This window comes from Protomyctophum parallelum (assembly GCF_964188405.1).
Source record: "Protomyctophum parallelum genome assembly, chromosome: 20".
NCBI classification, from domain to species: Eukaryota; Metazoa; Chordata; class Actinopteri; order Myctophiformes; family Myctophidae; genus Protomyctophum; species Protomyctophum parallelum.
Window position 1 is genome coordinate 33,665,588 of NC_139718.1, and position 19,474 is coordinate 33,685,061.

The 19,474-nt window shown below is 43.1% G+C and overlaps 1 protein-coding gene across 3 annotated transcripts in view; it reads right to left on the bottom strand.

Moving 5' to 3' along the window:
* The window catches only part of slc4a1ap (solute carrier family 4 member 1 adaptor protein), a 34,854-nt gene extending 15,784 nt beyond the window's left edge, over positions 1-19,070 (bottom strand). Inside the window, exons 1-15 of one of the 3 annotated variants that reach the window (XR_014570860.1) lie at positions 18,599-19,070; positions 16,691-17,173; positions 16,347-16,560; positions 15,640-15,768; positions 15,187-15,247; positions 14,206-14,345; positions 13,728-13,888; positions 13,423-13,492; positions 13,096-13,285; positions 11,164-11,266; positions 10,321-10,588; positions 8,232-8,318; positions 6,617-6,708; positions 6,324-6,393; positions 4,944-5,111 (exon numbers count right to left, since the gene is read on the bottom strand). Coding sequence is in view for 2 of the 3 variants with exons in the window: in XM_083792292.1 (XP_083648418.1) it covers positions 5,062-5,111; positions 6,324-6,393; positions 6,617-6,708; positions 8,232-8,318; positions 10,321-10,588; positions 11,164-11,266; positions 13,096-13,285; positions 13,423-13,492; positions 13,728-13,888; positions 14,206-14,345; positions 15,187-15,247; positions 15,640-15,768; positions 16,347-16,560; positions 16,691-17,173; positions 18,599-19,069 (2,589 nt within the window). In the remaining variant the exon portion in view is untranslated. Of the gene's footprint in view, positions 1-3,198; positions 5,112-6,323; positions 6,394-6,616; positions 6,709-8,231; positions 8,319-10,320; positions 10,589-11,163; positions 11,267-13,095; positions 13,286-13,422; positions 13,493-13,727; positions 13,889-14,205; positions 14,346-15,186; positions 15,248-15,639; positions 15,769-16,346; positions 16,561-16,690; positions 17,174-18,598 lie in introns of those variants that run through there. The other 2 variants (XM_083792293.1, XM_083792292.1) reach the window with 2 other exon arrangements.
* Between the last annotated feature and the right edge of the window lie 404 nt (positions 19,071-19,474).

Below are 19,474 nucleotides of genomic sequence, written 5' to 3' on the forward strand. Positions count from 1 at the left end.
CGTATTTTTCAAAATAGTAAAAAAAAGAAGAAGGCAAATACAATTAGGGATAAGGCACTGGCGAAAATATGGCCCACATTTTGAGAGGTGAGATTGGTATAACACCCAGGATTTATTTAACCCAGGTCTCCCGTGCAGCAGTGTAAATGTATTCAGCAGCTTTTGATTTAGTCTTAGCCTTTTGAATAACACACCATCAGGTCTTAGTCCTGTTTAGTCTTCTGATATTGTTTAGTCTTGTCTCTCAAGACAGACTGTTGGTCGCCGTTTTCCGGTTATTATCTTTAGTCTTAGTGTTAAGATCTATTCATACTCAACCAGGAGATGTCCTAACCAACACCATGGGTCTAAATGTCTCAATGGAGACAGTAAGGACTCCACCTACAGCCACTGCAGATGTACTTAGTTCTATATGGATTAATACTCTACCATACAGTTCAGCTAAAATATCTTGAAGCTTTAAGCTCAACTTCTTACAACTTCAAACATAACATTACTGTTCGGTATTTCTGATAAGAAACCCTGTTGATATCGTAGATCAGTTACAGCGAGTGGAAAAACAATTTACGGCCACAAATGTTCTGGGAGAACTAGCCCGCATGCATCTGCAGTTTGACTCATTTTTAGATTTCGGGCGTGCTGCCAACATCTAGCCCCCACTATTCCACACAGCTATGTGAGTTTAGTTGCATAGAAGTTGGCCCATCTTGTAACTGTACTGTACCATCATCTAATTTAGTTTTGTATGGAATCGTTGATATGAAAAAGACAAAAAGCCCTACTTCCAAGTGGGGGTGGGCGATATGGAAAAATATATCACAATATCCTTTCAAGCAATCACAATATTATCACAATATGTTTTTCATAATTGGTTTCTATGGTAATTTTCTCAAGTTACTTAACATTACAACCACCTACAAGGTAACTAAAACTAAAATAAAGACCAAAATAGTAAGTGGCGGCAGTGGCTCAGGGGTAGAGTGGCCGGATGGTAACCACTAACCAGGTTGCCAGTTCGAACCCGGGCTCCCCCAGAGTAGTGTCGAAGTGTCCTTGAGCAAGACACTGAACCCCTAATTGCTCCTGATGTGCATGGTTGGTGCCTTGCATGGTTTCCGCTGCCATCGGTGTATGAATGTGTGTGTGAATGGGTGAATGTAATGCACAATCTATGTGAAGCGCAAGGCGCTATATAAATGCACCATTTAAGTAAGAATAAGGTAGATGGAATTGAAAATCATAGAATGTGCATTCACTGTATCACAATATATCTCTGAAACGGCATAACGTGGAGACATTGCGTCGTCTCGACGATATTAAATCACCATATCGCCCAGCCACCCCTACTTCCAAGAGCCCACAGAGCCACGGTGCAGCAGGTGTCCAGGACAGCAGGATACCCAGGCAGCTGCTAAGGGTGTGGGTCAAATGTAGGAGATTTAAAAGGACCTCATGTCCTTGGGTGCTAACCGTTTTGCCAGAGTGCACACCAGTTTTAAAAGGATCTCATGTCCTTGGGTGCTAACCGTTTTGCCAGAGTGCACACCAGATTTAAAAGGATCTCATGTCCTTGGGTGCTAACCGTTTTGCCAGAGTGCACACCAGATTTAAAAGGAGCTGTCAGTGGGTGCCAACCGTTGTGCCACAGTACACTACACACCAGTCAGCTCCTTAAATCAATTTGCTTCACGGATATGAATTGAGCCTCTGCTAAACCGTCCCATTGTTTTATTTCAGTATGATGTAATACATTAAGGGCCAATTTCCTGGATAAGCTTAGACTAATGCGATTTTATTTTATTTCATCGAGATTACCCACTGAAGAAAAAAGAAGACTGCACTGTATGTAGATTTAATCTTCCGTCTCAGGGACTGGCCTTAGAGAGCTCATGATTCGTATCTGGGATATTGACGTTTGTGTGTGTTTGTGTGTGTGTGTGTGTGTGTACAATCTGCCTGGTGAATTGGCACATGACTTGGCTGGTCTGGTTCGACTGGTTGCTCACTAATAGGTCACACACCAGAATAACCTACCGAATATCACGTTTCTTAACACATTACAACCAGGCAAGCATCTGTCGATTTAAACACTTTAACCATTACTTTGGCTATAAAAAAGGGGAAAAAAGCAGATAGGCTATATAAGTGTGGTGTAGATCTGCCATTTATGAAAAATATTTAACATTTTGTGCAAATCTTTGAATATATCTTAAATTTTTGGAAGTGTTCAAATCTGCTTCTGGGAGTCACTGGAACAAAAATATTTTGAGATGGTGATCTCAAAATATATTTTGGGGGTCCTTGACATGAAAAAGTTACATAAGTTTTTCAGCATTTAGAAGGCATTTGTAGAAATGGCCTAAGGTCCTAAATGGGTTAAATTAAAGCTAGATCAAACACAGAAATCAAATGTTGTGGGTGATATGGTGAGCTGAATTAACTCAAGACAGTAGGGATGTCCCGATCATGTTTTTTTGCTCCTGATCCCGATCATCTGATTTTGTGTATCTGCCGATACCGATCCGATATTCATATTGCTCCAACAGTCAGACAGACCATTAGTCAGACATCCTCCCCAAACCCTAACCTCACAGGAAGCCACAGGTGATTTTTAACCCGTAGCACGGGTTTGTCTGACTAATGACTATAGGACTGTTGGTATGTCTAACCAACCTATGCACCCCTATATCCAAAATCACGGACAATATCCAGTCCAATATCATGATATCGATAATATGGATACTAGGGATATTCTTTTCCGTGATCGGGACAACACTACTTTGCAGTGATGCATTCTTGAAGAAACAGGGCCCTTATCTTATGAACAGCTTGAGAGGTAGACATCTATAGGGCTGCAACAGTCAAACTATTCAATTTAATACATTCTAACAAATTATCGATTTGAATGAAATAATAGCATTTAAAATTAAAATTAAAATAGGTGATCTACCAGTTCACAATGCGTTAACTTGGTAGATTGGCTATGTTTGTGTAATGCCATTGCACTACTACCGTACATAAAAGTGGTTAATCAGACTAAATCGGTTAGTCGCAAAAACAACGCGATTCAGTTCACATTATTCTTATTGAACTAATCAAAAGTTATTGAAAAAATGATCTGCAAGAAAATAACAAACAGTTGCAGCCCTAGTCAACAACAGGTAGCGCTAAACAAAGAACTGATTGTAACCTAAATGCTATGTACAGACAGTTGAATTTTTAATACAAACATATGAAACCAAATACATCTAAATAAAAATGACATCTCTAAGTTTAAGATGCTGAGTTGTGAGGACTAGAGAGAAGGATTTGAAACGGAGATGCTATGACACCAACATGAACATCGGTGCTGTCTGTGTGGGATTTCACACGCAGAGTAATCCTGCCCTTGGCAAACACGACACCCGTACACCCCCAATAGCTGAGTCACCCGTAAACACAAATCTTGTTAAAAGGAGAACTTTGAAGAGGGACATGCGTGTGTACGCGTACACACACACGCGCGTGTGCACGCGCGCACATGCACACAAACTACACTTAGCTTGCCTTGACTCATTATCAGCTTGTGTTTCAACCATTAAGCTATCCAACTGACCAGATGGTCAGAAAAGCTGCTTCAATGCTCTCTCTCTCTTGCTCCAACACACGTACACAGATACCAGAAAGGTTATGCCAGCCGTCGACTGAGGCCAACTAAGGATGTGATACAGAATGGATATTGGTGGATCTATAGCTGCAGAGCCAGCAATGAAACGCACAGAAAGGCTGACTTGAGGTCACAGCAGTTACATTGAACACTCCTGTGTGGTCCTTGACTATTTTCCATGTGCTTTGGCCGACAGCCGGGTCAAATAAGGTGACAAAATTGAAGTGCCATCCTTTATTCCCACATCTCAGTGGAGGTGCCAGTGGGCCTGTTGCCCAGTGACTGCACAAACGACGAGGAGTACTATTCTTCAACCATTGCCAATTTGAGCTAATGAGAATTGATGAGATTGGGTCTATGTTTATACGCAGCCGGAGAGCACAAACACCTCTCTGAAAACTGGTTTAAAGTGAGAAACGATAAGAGGACGGTGAACACTCATCTCTGCTTCTCCATCTCAGAATCCCACACAGACCACATTAACAACAGTATTTATTATAGGGACATTGTGTTCAAGTCTCCAGAATTCCCTTTTCACGGTGTGGCCCTCCAGGCTAGCCGTAATGTCTATATACGATTGGTTTTGCGTCTGTGTCCGTTTTGTCCGGAGCTAATCTCACAAACCGCTGAACTCCTCACTGCCAAGATTTCTTGAAATGTGCACACTGCCGGCAGGCTAACGTAGTACCGCCACTAATTTTGTTTCACATAATTATTGTGTTTTACATCGTTTCTGTCGGGTGGGAAACCTCATATGTCCAAAACTGTTACTTTTCAGGATTCAAAGTATCAAAAGAAGCAGACCGACAAGCCACGTGTCGAGCTTGTGTGATCCGCTACTTTTGATGCTTTTGTGTGACGCTGTAGTTTGATCAAGTAGGACATTAAATTACGAAAAAAGAAAAAAAAAATACGGAAACAAGTTAGAATACGGAGATAAGAGGTTTCTTCCTGACAGCGACAATATATATATTTTTAAATATATATATATATATATTTATTTATTTTCAAGTCAATGGCAGTGAGATCAGGCTGAAACCTTGCCCACATTCCATATGTCATGGATATCATATGTCACAGACGACCGATGTCACAGGCTGGCCACATGATGTCCCAGATCCACAGCTTGAGCCACACCGTTCCCATTGCAATTCCGAGACCATCCACGTGAGCAGATGTTTCATTCCTTAGGCTATTGTGACATCTCCTAAGGTCTCGTAACGCGTCGGTGCATCATGATAGCACAATATTACAAGAGCTGGCAGCAACGGGGCTCAAGGAAAAGTTCATAACATACATGGATATGAGATGGGCTGAAGGTTTGGAGAGAGAACGTCACTGGTATGGCTTTGTGTTGCTGCAGCCATTCCCCCTGGCAGTATGGAAGTTCGGTCAGTTAGGGCAGTTAGTTCCCTTTAGTAGCCAAACTTGTCGTTTAGATGAGTGCGACCATCTCCAGACTGATCTGTGATGTAGAAGAGCAAACTTTGTTTTCAAAATAAATCACTTTATATCTACACAGCGGTTTCGATTATATAGTTACATATGAAGTATGAAACTGGGATAGATACTTTCCCAATGTAATGAATCCAAGCTGCATATGGCACCCCATTGCTTTGACTTTGATCCCTTTAAACTGTGCAATTTGTGGTTATGAAACCTAAAAGGCAAGATGCCCTAGATGCAACAGGATAAACTTCAAGTTGACATTTACAAGTAATCTACCTACAGTACTGACAGTACCGCATTGGAACACAACACAGACAGAGGCTGTCGTCCTGTAAAGCCGCTCCGAGGACTGTCCCCGTTTTCCCAAACAGGAATGTTTGCCCTGCTGTAAAAGGACATCTCTTGGTATCAGAAATATACTTCATTGAAGTGTGTGTTTGAGGTTTAAAGCCGCAAACCGTCATTTCAGGTCTTACTCTGGATTTGAACGTGGGTGTCCCGTCCCGTGTGGCCTAACAAACTTCTATCAGTCTCTGCCAAGACAAAGTCCCTGCTTGGCCAGGGGAGATAATGCCGCATGCAGTAACAGGGTTCCCACACATATTTACCAATTAATTTCCAAAACATTTCCAGAATATTTAACCCAATTTCCAGACCTAATATAACCATCGTTCAGCGCAATGAGTACTCTTACTCCTATGTGCAATGCCCAAAGACGGGCAGCGTAGCAAGAATAAAGCATAGAATATAGAATGGTAAAATTCCGTTCCAAATTTCGAGACAAATCTTTGCTACACCACACTATCCTAGGGCACAGGATCACGCTGCAGCATGTTGTGAACTTGTAGATCTGTTATTTGCGTCACGTCCGGTACACGATAGGCTGCAATCGCACAGGCCGTTTGTCAAAAAACTACTTACTAACTCCACACCAGGGTTTAGATTTCACCTCCAACCACTGCAGATGTGCTTGTTATATCATATTAGCACAATCCACCTTACAGGTTGATTAAAAAAAGTTTTATTCATTTTATTTCAGTTATGTACTGCAGCTTTAAAAGAATAATCTACTTCTACCTTGCTAGTTGGTTTTGACCCGGGGCTAAATATGATATATATGTGAGCAGTCTTGGATACAAAGCATTAACAGCTAGCTGCTAAGCAATGCATGCACCATATAAGCAAATGTATGCAAATTCTATAAACAATAGAATGGGTTCAGTTGTACCTGAAGGAGGCACCCAGACACAGTAATCAGGGTCATCTTCAGGGTATTGACCAGAAAGGGACACTGGAGGCTGTGGAACAGAAGAGTGAAATATTGACACATCACCAGTAGGAGCTACTACTGCCTCCTAGTAGTCGGTGGGTGTGTGTGGAAAACACGGCTCTCTCACTCACACCTCACACATTTTCCTTATTGTCCCATTCATGTTTACACGGAAAAAATGCTCATAGTTAATTTAATTCCGAGGGTGTTTGATTCCATTTCTACACATTTTGCCGTGTGTGAGGGCTTACCCTGGCGGCAGGGCCAATGGCTTTCTTTTTCACACTCTTCTTTGCACTAGGTTTGGTCTGTGGTGCTGTGTCCTCTCCTCCAGCCGTGGGATCTGCAGAGCCAGGCCAATGAGAACCTCAGTTTCGGTGTGACAAAAGCCGCTTCGAATGTCATCAACCGATAATCACCAGTAGGTTACCTATCACTCGAATGCAATCGAGCCAGCAGGCTCGTCTGGAGCCTACCTAATAGTCGGACAATATTAGAAAAAGACCCAATGGTCAACTACATCTCCTGACATAATGTACCTTCGGACTATAACAAAGTTGCATACATATGCATCGCATTTAAACGATTCTATTTAACTATCATCAACAATATTTGATATCAATGGTATTTTGTCAGGTGTGTGCTGTGAACAAAAAGTGCAACTTTTTTCACATTACCAAATGTAACCAGACCAGCAAGGTAACAACAAAAAAGAAATACAAGGAACACTGACAAATTATACTCTGGGCAATGCCAGATCGCCCAGGACGAAGTTCACCGTCCTTTAATTTACAACACCCAGCGCCCAGGACGAAGTTTTATCAAAAAGACGGAGGTTATTGATATCAAAGCCGATCGCATCGCTCCACAGCCTGGGAGCGCCTGTTGCGCAACACTCAATGTTGCGTAACAGTGGAACGTCATCGAAAATATTCCCCCCCTGTTTTGTCGATGAGACCAAAAATCTTAAAACGTTAATAACTTGATCTAAATCATCCCGTCCAATTCTAAGAAAATATCATGTCTTAGACGGTCCACCGCGGTCCTGTCGCTAGTCGCGGTAGATTTAATCATACCTTCCGTTGTTGTCGATCGGCTCTAGAGTGTTTTGGCTACATTTAGCTGCTACAGCCACATCCGGGATAACATCCAGTCCGTCTGTAAAAGTGCTCCGCTACTATAACTCGCCGGGCGCTATGATTTAATGGATTAAATAACCCCAGGCAATCAGAGTGTTAACCAGACCAGCAAGGTAATAATAAAAATAAATAATACAAGGAACAAAAAACACTGACAAATTATACTCTGGGAAATGCCCAGGTTAATAAACTTGAATTAAAAGATGTCTCATACTGTTCATAATACAATAGACTAGAGGGTATGTGCATGACATCATCATCGTACGCGCAAGTTATGCGGGAACGCCGACTAAGTGGCAAAAAACTACTTTCTGGCCTTGACAGCCCATACATCCAAACAGAAAAGTCCTATCTGGTTGTATTAAACGACACGAAACAACGTTAAACTCACTTTGCCACTCACTTTATGCATGCGCATACCCTCTATTCAGGTATGAATCTACGTGGCCGGCGGTATAAAATTCGTCCCAGGTCCGCACTTTGGACAACTCTGATCTACTGGCAGCGTGCACAAGCCCTGGACTCTCTCATAGACACACAGACTCACCGTCAGATCCATTTCTATTGAGCATTGTGAGCTGCTATTTTTGACAAAGAGATATGATATCAACGGAAAAAAGCGGTCCAAGTACAGAGCCAACAGCAGGTCTAGTGTGTATAACAGTTACATGATTATTGAGAGCATTTTCATTACGATAAAAAGAAACAATTTAAACGTGACACCCACCCAGACCGGACCACTTCAGGATGCTGTGGTCAGGTACCTGCATTGCTTCAGTCGGCACCTCATCTCTCGTTGGTTTGACACTTTGCGCTGATGAGAAAACCACAAGAAAATGCAATGTAATAAGAGCAAGGTTAATAAAACATTAATCTGGGTTTTAAAAGAATGGACTTCACTTCAATGTCTCAATGGGGTGTGGGCAAAGGTGTAGTGGCTAGGTGAAACTATAAGAAATTATATTCTTGTAATTGTCAATACATTTGCCAACTAACATTTGAAAAACAAGCTCATGTCCCACTGGTACTGCAGGTGGTTTCATCTTCCTTTGTTATACATCTCTGCTGTCGGGGAGAAACCACCTAACTCCAAAATGTACATTTTTCAGGAAATATTATATATATATATATATATAAATATTACATTTAACAAAAACATTTTTTCAAAGCAATACTGCCTCATCAAAGTTGAGTTGTATTGTGACTTCATATATTCAGTCAATTACTTGCATGAGAGGGGGAGAGAGGTGGTGGAGTTAGCTGCTTTAGCAGACAGTTTGAGGGTCCAATGGAGTTAGGTGGTTTTGTCCAAAGCACTTTTTAATACTTTTCGTTGGTTCCACATTTGTATAACCAACACACAGATGCAAAGGGTGTTTAATAGCATAGATTTATGGAAACAAAAATCAAAAACCTGAAAAATGGAGTTAGGTGGTTTCTGCCGGACATCAACGATATGGTAATTAATGTGCTCAGCTGGCACGGCCAGCCACATCACTTGCAAAGCTCTATCAAAGACTTGTCACGTGTCTCCCTCCCTGCCTAACCTGAATCTACCATTTAATGCCCTCAGCTGTGCTGCCAAGGGAAAAAGAAGGGCATGTCTCAATTTGATATAGTATGTTTATACTGACACCTAGTGGTTTCTGGGTGAAATATAATAGATCAGTGATTATCAAAACATTTTAATGTCAAGGAAATAACTTTCTTTGTGTGTTCTTAGAGTTAAATTTGGAAGTCTGGAAAAGTTTTTATAATGAATAATATTCATAATTAAACTTAATGTTGATATAGCACAAAATTATAAAATGTCAAAAAGGTTGCCGAATCATGGTTTAATACATTTGAAATGTTGACATGAGGGCAGAGAAAGAAAAAATACCGGTAAACAAAACACACACCACACGCACATATCACAAAATACCATCTACTGTTTGCTTCCATTATGATTACCTATAGGTGTATAGATGTTAATGAAAAAACTAAAAGTTAAACCATTAAAAGCATCTGTGTCATTGTATACAGTATAGCAACACAGGTTATTCATACAATTTAGAACGTCTGTTTAGAACAGTTTCGAAACAATTTCTCAAAAAAATAGATACAGAAACTATAGTAAAATACGCACATCACTTCGTGGAGGTGCTGGGTTCAAAAAGAAGGGAACCCGCACACTCATATGCTCCAAAAGATAATTTATTGACGACGTTTCGAGCCAAGGCTCTTCATCTGGTCAAATAAATAGATATACAAGCTTGCATCGTCATTTCGTGCTGCTCTGCAACCTTGCACATTATGCTATTTTGTGAATGTTTATGAAAAAAAAATGTATAACACAAATCTTCTCTTCTGGGGGGTCCCTGGTACAAAACCTGTTCAGATGGAGAACGCGGTGATTTATTGATAGGGCAGTATAGTAGACTGACAGGAAAAGGGGGAGAAAGATGGGGAGAGACACGCAGCAAAGGTCGTCGGGATCGGGATTCGAACCCGCGGCACACAGTCAGGCTATACCCAAGGCTGATTCTGCAAATGGCTTCAAAATTGTGGCAGTTTTCTGAAAAAATGATGTTTCTACTGGTATGTCAGTGCTTCTCAAACAGTTTCATGTCAAGGACCCCCAAAAATATATGTATTTGGCTGCCGACCCATATCTTAAAATATTTTGTTCCAGGGACGCTCGCTTTAAAAATACATATATTCAAAGATTTGCATACATTTTCACGATTTTTCCAAAATTGCAGATATACAAGATCTTAAGCTAAAGTTTAAAATAATGGTTAAAAGCTAAGGTGACACAGATGCGTTGTCCTTACCTTTAGGTGTATGCAGTGTCTGCCGCTTTCTCCGCTGCCCTAAGGAGGCGCTCTCTGGCGACATGGACGCCTCAGGATGCCCACCGTCCAGATCAGCGCCACCTTCACCGTTTCTGCTTTCGTCCTCTGTGGTTCTCTCCACCTCTTCCTTCTCCTCCGCTTCCTCCTCCTCTTCATCGTCGTCGTCCTCTTCTTCTTCTCCGCCGGGTGGAAGCTCTTTCATGTTGAAGAGCTCTGCGGGCAAGTTGGGACGCTTGGGGGGCAACTTCTGCAAGGGGACGCGGAGAGAAGGAACGCAGTGTTTGTTGACACATTTCACCAGAGAAACGAGAGGCCCAGCTCTACGTAAAATGAGCCCGAAAAGAGGCGACGAGGCCACTTGATCACACACTCAAAATGAGTTAACACAGCATCAAAATCACAAATCACTTTAAGCCTATATATACATTGGCTATTTAAAAAGAAAATCCTGAAAAAACCCAACAATATGTTTGAAACATTTTTACACAATATAATAGGGTTAGGGGTCCCAAAATATTTTCCGATAGAAGTTTGTGGCCAAATACACAATTTATTTTGGGGTTTTTGACCACTGGTTTAACATCAGGAAGAAACAAGCCCCCTCCACAAAACAAAAATGCAACCTGCAACTACCAATTTGTACATAAAAACGCGCAAAGTCACCTGTAATACGAGGACTTAACACCGAAGGAAAGATGAAAAGGTAACTCTTGTCAGCAGGGAGTAAGTGAAGGATGTGAGTGATTTCAGAAGAGTCAAACATGAAATTTAAGATGAGGGACAGTCTTATACCATGTTATTATACCAGAGGGTGGTACCTACCCCGATAGTACCAGTCTTCAGTTTGAACTTGCTGCCGCCTTTCATGGCCCCGAACAATGGCAAGGACTTCTTAGGCTTCTGTTCATTTGCGGTGCCACTACAGCTTAAACAAATAACAGTTTAAGTTCCATTTATCAGTAGCACTGCAATGTTATCTATCTGTATATCCAATTTCTATTGGATATAAAAACATTTTATGGGGGAAATGTTTTGGCAATAGATAAAACATCATACTATAATTCTAACAATGTCTGTGTGTGTGTGTGTGTGAGTGTGTGTGTGTCAGAAACACCGCATTATCTCCTCATTGCCTGCACCAATCGCTCCCGCTTTTCGATTTGACACATTAATGATTAATAATGAATTTATTAGTGAATTAAAAATGCGACCAGGGTGCAGTACCCCCCGCGGCCACCGGGGGGGGGGGGGGGGGGCAATATCTCACAACGGGTAAGGACTAGTACTAATAATTGCTCACATTGTATTGGGATATTTATTAGAAAATACATTTACAACACATATTCCTGTAGATTTTGTCTTTTCAATGTAGTTTAAAAGTTACAGAAAAGTGTTTCTCTACAGTCTACACATTTGTAAATGAAAGCATAGCCTCTACCTGTTGGCAGAACCTTATTAAAAAAATCACACCTGTGTGAACCGAGTGGTGCAACTCCCCTCTCTCTCTTCCCCCCCTCCTCTCTCTCTCTCTCTCTCTGCTCAGCTTTATTATGGATATCAATGAACCTAGACAGTCAGTAGTTGGATTTGCGTCCAGCAGGTGGCAGCCATGTCACATACTTCTCTCTTGCATGCGCACACCACTCGTGCTCATGACGGATAGATGGTTGCACCACTCAAAAACAAAGAAAACTATGCTTTGTGAAAGCAAATAAAACGGACGTAACAAGAAGGGTACATTTGTATTTTTTTCAGCTGTTACACTGCCGTCACCTCCGTGACGCCACACTGGACTTATGGGTGGGCGATATCGTGATAAATATCGCCGAGACGATATCATGTCTCCACGATATGCCTTTTCAGAGATATATATTTTCATATCGTGATACACTGACTGCACATTCTATGATTTGCAGTTAATTTATACTTCTTTACAGTTTAGTTAGCCAGTTTAGTTACTCCTTTTAGTCCTTGTAGGAGGTTGTAGTTTTAAGTTAACTTGAAAAATAACAATAAAAAATATTGTGATAATATTGTGTATCATGATACTGCATAAAAAATAAGATTGTGATATTTTTCCATATCGCCGACTCCCGACCCATATTTCTTTTAACTCCAAGGCAATCCATTTTGGTAAAATCTCTGCCTGTTGTCGTGTTGTGGCCTGGCCTCACCTTGGCTGCAGTGAGGACATCTGGGCTGGCCGTGTGTTAACTTGTGGCCTCACCTTGGCTGCAGTGAGGACATCTGGGCTGGCCGTGTGTTAACTTGTGGCCTCACCTTGGCTGCAGTGAGGACATCTGGGCTGGCCGTGTGTTAACTTGTGGCCTCACCTTGGCTGTAGTGAGGACATCTGGGCTGGCCGTGTGTTAACTTGTGGCCTCACCTTGGCTGCAGTGAGGGCATCCGGCCTCACCTTGGCTGCAGTGAGGGCATCTGTGCTGACCGTGTGTTAACTTGGCCTCACCTTGGCTGCAGTGAGGGCATCTGTGCTGACCGTGTGTTAACTTGGCCTCACCTTGGCTGCAGTGAGGGCATCTGTGCTGACCGTGTGTTAACTTGGCCTCACCTTGGCTGCAGTGAGGGCATCTGTGCTGACCGTGTGTTAACTTGGCCTCACCTTGGCTGCAGTGAGGGCATCTGTGCTGACCGTGTGTTAACTTGGCCTCACCTTGGCTGCAGTGAGGGCATCCGGCCTCACCTTGGCTGCAGTGAGGGCATCTGGGCTGACCGTGTGTTAACTTGTGGCCTCACCTTGGCTGCAGTGAGGGCATCTGGGCTGGCCGCGTGAGCTCCACCAGCTTCCGCAGCCGCTGGGCCTCCTTGCGCAGGTCGGCCACGTGCACGTGCAGCTTCCTGCGCTCCACGGCGTCCATCGCCGCCTCGCTTCGCACGGCGCTCATGAAAGCGTCCAGGGTGTCCTCTGTGGACGAGCTGGAGGAATCTGGGGGCGCATTGGGACAAACCCAGACATTTTGACCGGCACGAGACAAGACAGATAATGGACAGAGACTTAAACGTTTTAAAACGTAGCAGATTGCGATGTGTGTGCACGCATAGCACCAGTTAAACGCGGCTCACCTCTGCCTCCGGAATTCAGCTTTTTCTGGGTCTCTGCCAGCTCCTTCTCCACCCCTGCCAGTTTAGCCACCTTATTAGTTTAAACAAATACAAAATGCAAACAGCATTAGTGTCATAGAATAAGCCTAGTAGAGGCAGGCTGCCAATGTACTTTTTACATTGAAATGATATTTGCTGTGTCAATGCTTGTGCTTTCCATTCAGTAGACATGCAAATAAGTACTCTAACAATAACACTGTACAAAGAGAAGTGCTCAGTTTCTTTAATACTCATATGAATTAGAATATTTAAAGTCTGGTTATTACCAGTGAGTCGTAGGTTTCGGGACGCTCCTCAATCTTGCCCGCCTTCTTCATACGCTCCTGCCTCTTCTTCTCCACGACGCCGGTCCGGTCCAGGAAGGTGTCATCGTCACTGTCATAATAGTCCTCATCTTCCCAGTTCTTCTTTTTGCGCTTACGGGACACTAGGGTGGAGGTACATTGGACACGGGAATAGAGTAACTAAAATTCAACTAGTGTTGGAAACAGTAAAAGATTACCTAGAATGTAACTGTGGGTGGAGGCATTGGAATTTGGAAAGCACAAAAAGTAAATATGCAAGAAACAACTCTCATCACTAGCCATACAGTACTGATAATTTTACTCAGAAGAGTGTAACAAATGGTCCATTTGGTTCCCATTTGTACACTATTCCGACATTACCATGGCATGCACAACGTGTTCAAGCAGCAAGTCAAGCCTTTCTGCTAAGAAACCCTCCCTTTGGGTTGGAGACACACACCTGCTTCCAGGCGCAGCAGCCCTCGGGCCTCCAGGATCCGACAGGCCTCCAGGCAACACTGCACGGCCGCGTCTTTCTTCTTCCCTGTGTGGGTCACCTCGGCCACCAGCTGCCTGCCCAGAGCATCGTCCACTGGGAGCCTGAGAAGAAAAAGGTTCCGTATCATGGCATCGTGTGACACACAATGTGGTCCCTGGCCATGAATTTAGTAATGTAGCAAAGTGAAGATTTTGTATTTTCTTTCACGGAACAGTGCACAGAACTTTTGTGCAATGTTCCGTGGAAGTGCGTCAATGTTGTCAGTTACTGAGAAGTCTGAGCTTAAGAAATTCCACAGAAAAGAAAGTTAGAATCTCAAGAAGGGTAAGTGTACCAGTTTGCCTATTGTCATCATTATTAGGAAATGTGCCCATATAATCATGTGTCTGCTCTATCAGTACTGTATATCAGTGTAACAGTGGTAATATCATATGCCTGGGCATGATATAATTTGTTGCACGTAGTATCATGTAATTAATTAAATCAAGCCATTAACAGTGATGATTTAATTTCAATCTTTTTTTTAGTAGCTATTAATTCAAATATTTTCTTAAATTTGATGGACTTTTGAAATACTGGATTATTTAAACATATTTTAATACATTTAACAAAAGGCATTTTATTTATATTTTAAAACATTTTCCCAAGGACCACCTGCAGGCCTATTATGCTACAGTCTACTAGTAGTCCGTGGATCATCGGTTGAGAAACAGTGTATAGACATGGGATGCATTGCATTAGCAAGTGTTACGACAAATATTAGCCCATATCCCCTCCCAACACAACAGTGGTCCCCAGGTTGATTCTTAGTCAGGGTGGTCGTCCTTGGTTCACAAAGTTAATCACCTGACCATTCATTTCAAATTCAAAATCACAGTATCTACAAAATGCTTGACGTGTTTAACCTTTATATTACATCAAAAGGCAGTTTTTGCCACTTACTTTATTCTGCAGAGCCAAGTGCCATGGTTTTGGTCTTCATACTCGAATTCCAGCTCCTCTCCTGAGGAGAAAGAAAGATGTGTAGTCAGAGACAATTATAACTTTTCACATTATCCATGCCAATTTGTAAGGAACACAGTGTTTTGTTTTGTTTTAATACTTTTTGGGGATTTATTGGATAGTACAGTGATATGAAGAGCAACAGGAAACAGGGAGAGAGGCAGGGAGTGACACGCAGCAAAGTCTCGGGAATCATATCTATCCATCAATCCATCCATATCTTTCTTGGCAGTGTTGGCACCTACTGGATGCCACTACGAACACCTTTGCATTATTACGATTGCTTTTTTTTGTATTACATTGGATTGACACCAACAGATTAGTTTCGTTGTAAAAAAAATCCATTCAGTAAAATCCATCCATCTATCACTTTAGCACAACTCGGCAGTTCACCTTCTCTGTCGTAGAAGCCCTGCAGGGCCTTCTTGGGGTCTTTCAGGTAAGCAGCCTCCTGGTCTTCACGGAACTCTGTGGCGAAGGGGTTCTCCTCGTTCTCGTCCTCCTCTGGAACTGGGTCTTCGCCTACAGTACAGGGCAGTTAGGAGGAGTTGTGGAGACAAATGGAGGGAAATGAGAGAAGTGAGATCACTTACTCTTGTTTGTGGACTTCCAAAAAGACAGCCCAGCAGAAGTCGTTTCCTATTGATTCTATCATCTAACAAAGTGGTTCTCAACCTTTTCAGGCCGCGACCCCCCCAAAATGATTGGGACCGCCCCACCCTGACAAGCACTTGGAATTGTAGGAGTTGAGGCATTACATTTAGTTTGAAAAGACTAAACTTGTAGATCTGCTATTTTCCTAATATTTGTCTCTTTCTTATATTATTTGACAATTTGGACAATGTTTGACCAGTTTTACAGTATGTTCGTTTGTTGATTACTTTTGATGCAGTAATGGTCTTTTTCTTTTTTTGAGGTATTAAAAAGATCTTAAAAATCCTTAAATTGTCAAACAAATTGTCAAACAAATAGGATCTACTGATTGTTTTCTTTAGCACCCGCCCCTCTACCAGAAATCACATGGACGGGGTAGGCTTACTGATATTCTAACTAGCTCTTCTCTACGTCTGCCAGACTGACACCATTTCCATAAAGCTTACCCATTCCCCAAGAGCAGCCAGAGTCTACGCCTGTAGTCTTCCTCTGGCCCTTCTTGTCACCGCTCCCCTCTCCATCAACAGTGTCGTCGTCGTCGCCATCGGAGCCCTCTTCTCCCATCATCCTCTTCTCCAGCTCTGCTCTCTGCGCCTGGGCGCGTTCCCTCAGCTGTGTGACCGTCAGCTCAGACTCCTCCTCCTCGTCGAATTCTGGACCCTGTGAAGAAATAGATGCGGATGCAATAGTAAATGGGAGTGATGCCCGGCCTAAAACTGAGTGTTCTTGAGGTGTGTGTTTATTTTGATTCCCGGTAGTATAGTACAAATTACAATAATATGTTTTTTACCTGTAGAATAAAAAGCCTAGTGCTCCCTCCAAACTTCACAACGTGCCCAACTCGGAGTCGGATATAGGTTTGGGGGGGGATCTTGTTTTTATTCACAACGGTGCCGTGTGTGCTCCCCAAGTCGTGGAGATAAAACCCTCTCTCCTCGCCGACGCACTCCTCCTCGCCGGACTGCCCGCGGTACTGTATCACCGCGTGGTACCTGGAGATGGAGGGATGCTCCAAGGGGACGTCGCACACGGGCAGCCGTCCCACCACGAAGTAGCTCTTCTGCGCGAGCGGGACCGTGTCCACTATGGTGCCGTTCTTGAGGATCTCCAGAGCATAGGGCATCTCCGCCGCCACCCCGCCCCAGGGAGGCTCCGTGTACGGCACAGGGGGGTGGGCTAACTGGGCTTTGAACCCTGCAGCGGCGGGGGGTCCTCTGACGGGAAGGGAGACTCTCGGTTTGGCCTCTTGTTGGGTCTTCTTGACAGCTCCGACCTAGACAGACAGACAGACAGATTGACATTTGTACTATGCAGTTTGCAGGATGGGTACAGTTCAAGGAAGACACAGGTCAATAGAAAATCTGCTAAAGACTTGTTTACATCCAGGGTTCTCCATTTTCAATTCATCAAAACATATAGACATACAAATATACACTTCTATGCAAAAGGATAGATAGATAGATAGATAGATAGATAGATAGATAGATAGATAGATAGATAGATAGATAGATAGATAGTAGCTCTATCTATCTATAGTGCCTACTTTCCTTAGTGGACGCACTCTGAGCCCCCCCACCACACGTATAAACTGTACTTTTTGGCCAAAAGGGGATTTTGTTTCCACCGGGAAAAAAAACATTTTTAGTTACTCTGCTGCGCCCTCTACTGATATTGCCCAGAGAACTGCCTCATAGAGAATATTTTTCCTCCGGTGGAAAAAAATCCCTTTCTGGCCAAAAAGTACCGTTTATAGGTGTGGTGGGGGGCTCAGAGTGCTTCCACTAAGGAAAGTAGGCTTTCTATTGACACAACCCGTGTTTGTATTGGTGAGTAGGTCAAACGTTCGTGAGATTTCCACTAAAGAGGAGAGGCTGGTCTGATTTCGATTTGAGATTCAAACCGGTAAGTCGCATAGCCTTCCGCGAAGCGGAAGGCTATGGAACAGAGCTAGATAGATAGTAGCCCTGGTCCAAGGCTTACAGCGAGCCTCTCTCTGACGCCTTGTGGAAGTACCTTCCACAGCCCTCTGGTCATATTTCCACTCCCGTGCGCTGTTTTTCTAATACCAGCAAATAAACAAAACGACGAAACCACTCACCGAAATAAAGCCTGCTAGACCTTGGTAAAAGTCTATTCTCGAACCTGGGAAGCGTCTGAGGTCCCCAGTTTCTCTCTAAAATGCACTTTGTGCCATTTTAATAACGCAATGTACCCTGAATTTAACTGAGTCACGCTATCCTACACTCGCGAACCGCCAGTAATGTGATCCTGGCGGTTCGCGAGTGTAGGATAGCGTTACCGTCCTTAAATTCAGGGTACATTGCGTTATTAAAATGGCACAAAGTGCATTTTAGAGAGAAACTGGGGACCTCAGACGCTTCCCAGGTTCGAGAATAGACTTTTACCAAGGTCTAGCAGGCTTTGTTTCGGTGAGTGGTTTCTTCGTTTTGTTTATTTGCTGGTATTAGAAAAACAGCGCACGGGAGTGGAAATATGACCAGAGGGCTGTGGAAGGTACTTTCACAAGGCGTCAGAGAGAGGCTCGCTGTAAGCCTTGGACCAGGGCTAGATAGATAGATACTTTATTGGTCCCTGCTGAATGCAGATTCAGATATCCCATAGCTCATATGAGCTACTACTATACAGCTACAGTACGGTTAAAAAAGACATCACAATCAATCAATCAATGAAAACACACCACCGCCTTGTCGGGATGTTCCTCTCCATCGTTGGCCTCTTCAGAAGAAGTGACCTTCTCCTCTGAACTTGAACTCGCAGCAGGCTCCTCGGAAGAGGCCTCCTCCAGAGACCGAGGTGCGTGTGGTGGTGGCTCTGTTGTCGCGCCGCGGCTCGGTGGTTCCGCTGCAGCAGCAGAGTCCACCGTGACTGGTACCGGTGTCTTCTTGTTCTTGGACGGACCACCACCGCGTTGTCTGATCACCGCGAGGGAAGGAGCTGCGAACAGCGCTGGTTTCTTGAAAGGATCTTCTTCCTTTTCTCCTGAATTCTCGCTGTTGTTTGGCGGCGCGTCTTCTTTGTTTTCGTGTTGTTCCCCGCTGCGATCAGAGTCGCCAGAATTCATGATGTCGTCTGTGTCCAATCTGTCCATATCTTGATCGGTGTTTATCTTCTCAGACTCCGCCGCCGATGCTGGCGAGGAAGCTGCCATGTTTATTTTGGTGCAACTGTTAAATCTGACCGGGCTCTTGGTCAGCGGTGGAAAAACGACTCACTTATCTTTTCTCGTTTCTTTTCTTTTTTTTAACTTTAAGTAAAAGTATCAATAATGCAACGTAGAAATACAATTATAAGTAAAAGTACTTATTACTACTAGTACTTATTTATCTCATTATAATCTACATTATGATATACAAGCTCACAATGCGTTGCAAAAGTACTGAAAATTGGAAAAGATAGTCAAATTACTAAAATACTTGTACTTACTTTCCACCACTGTGGCCAGAGACCCAGACACACATGCATTTTACATGTTATATATGTCAGGCGAGTGTGATTAAACGTTCCTTAAAATAAAACGCACAATGATTGTTCTAATAATTAAATTCAACCGAAT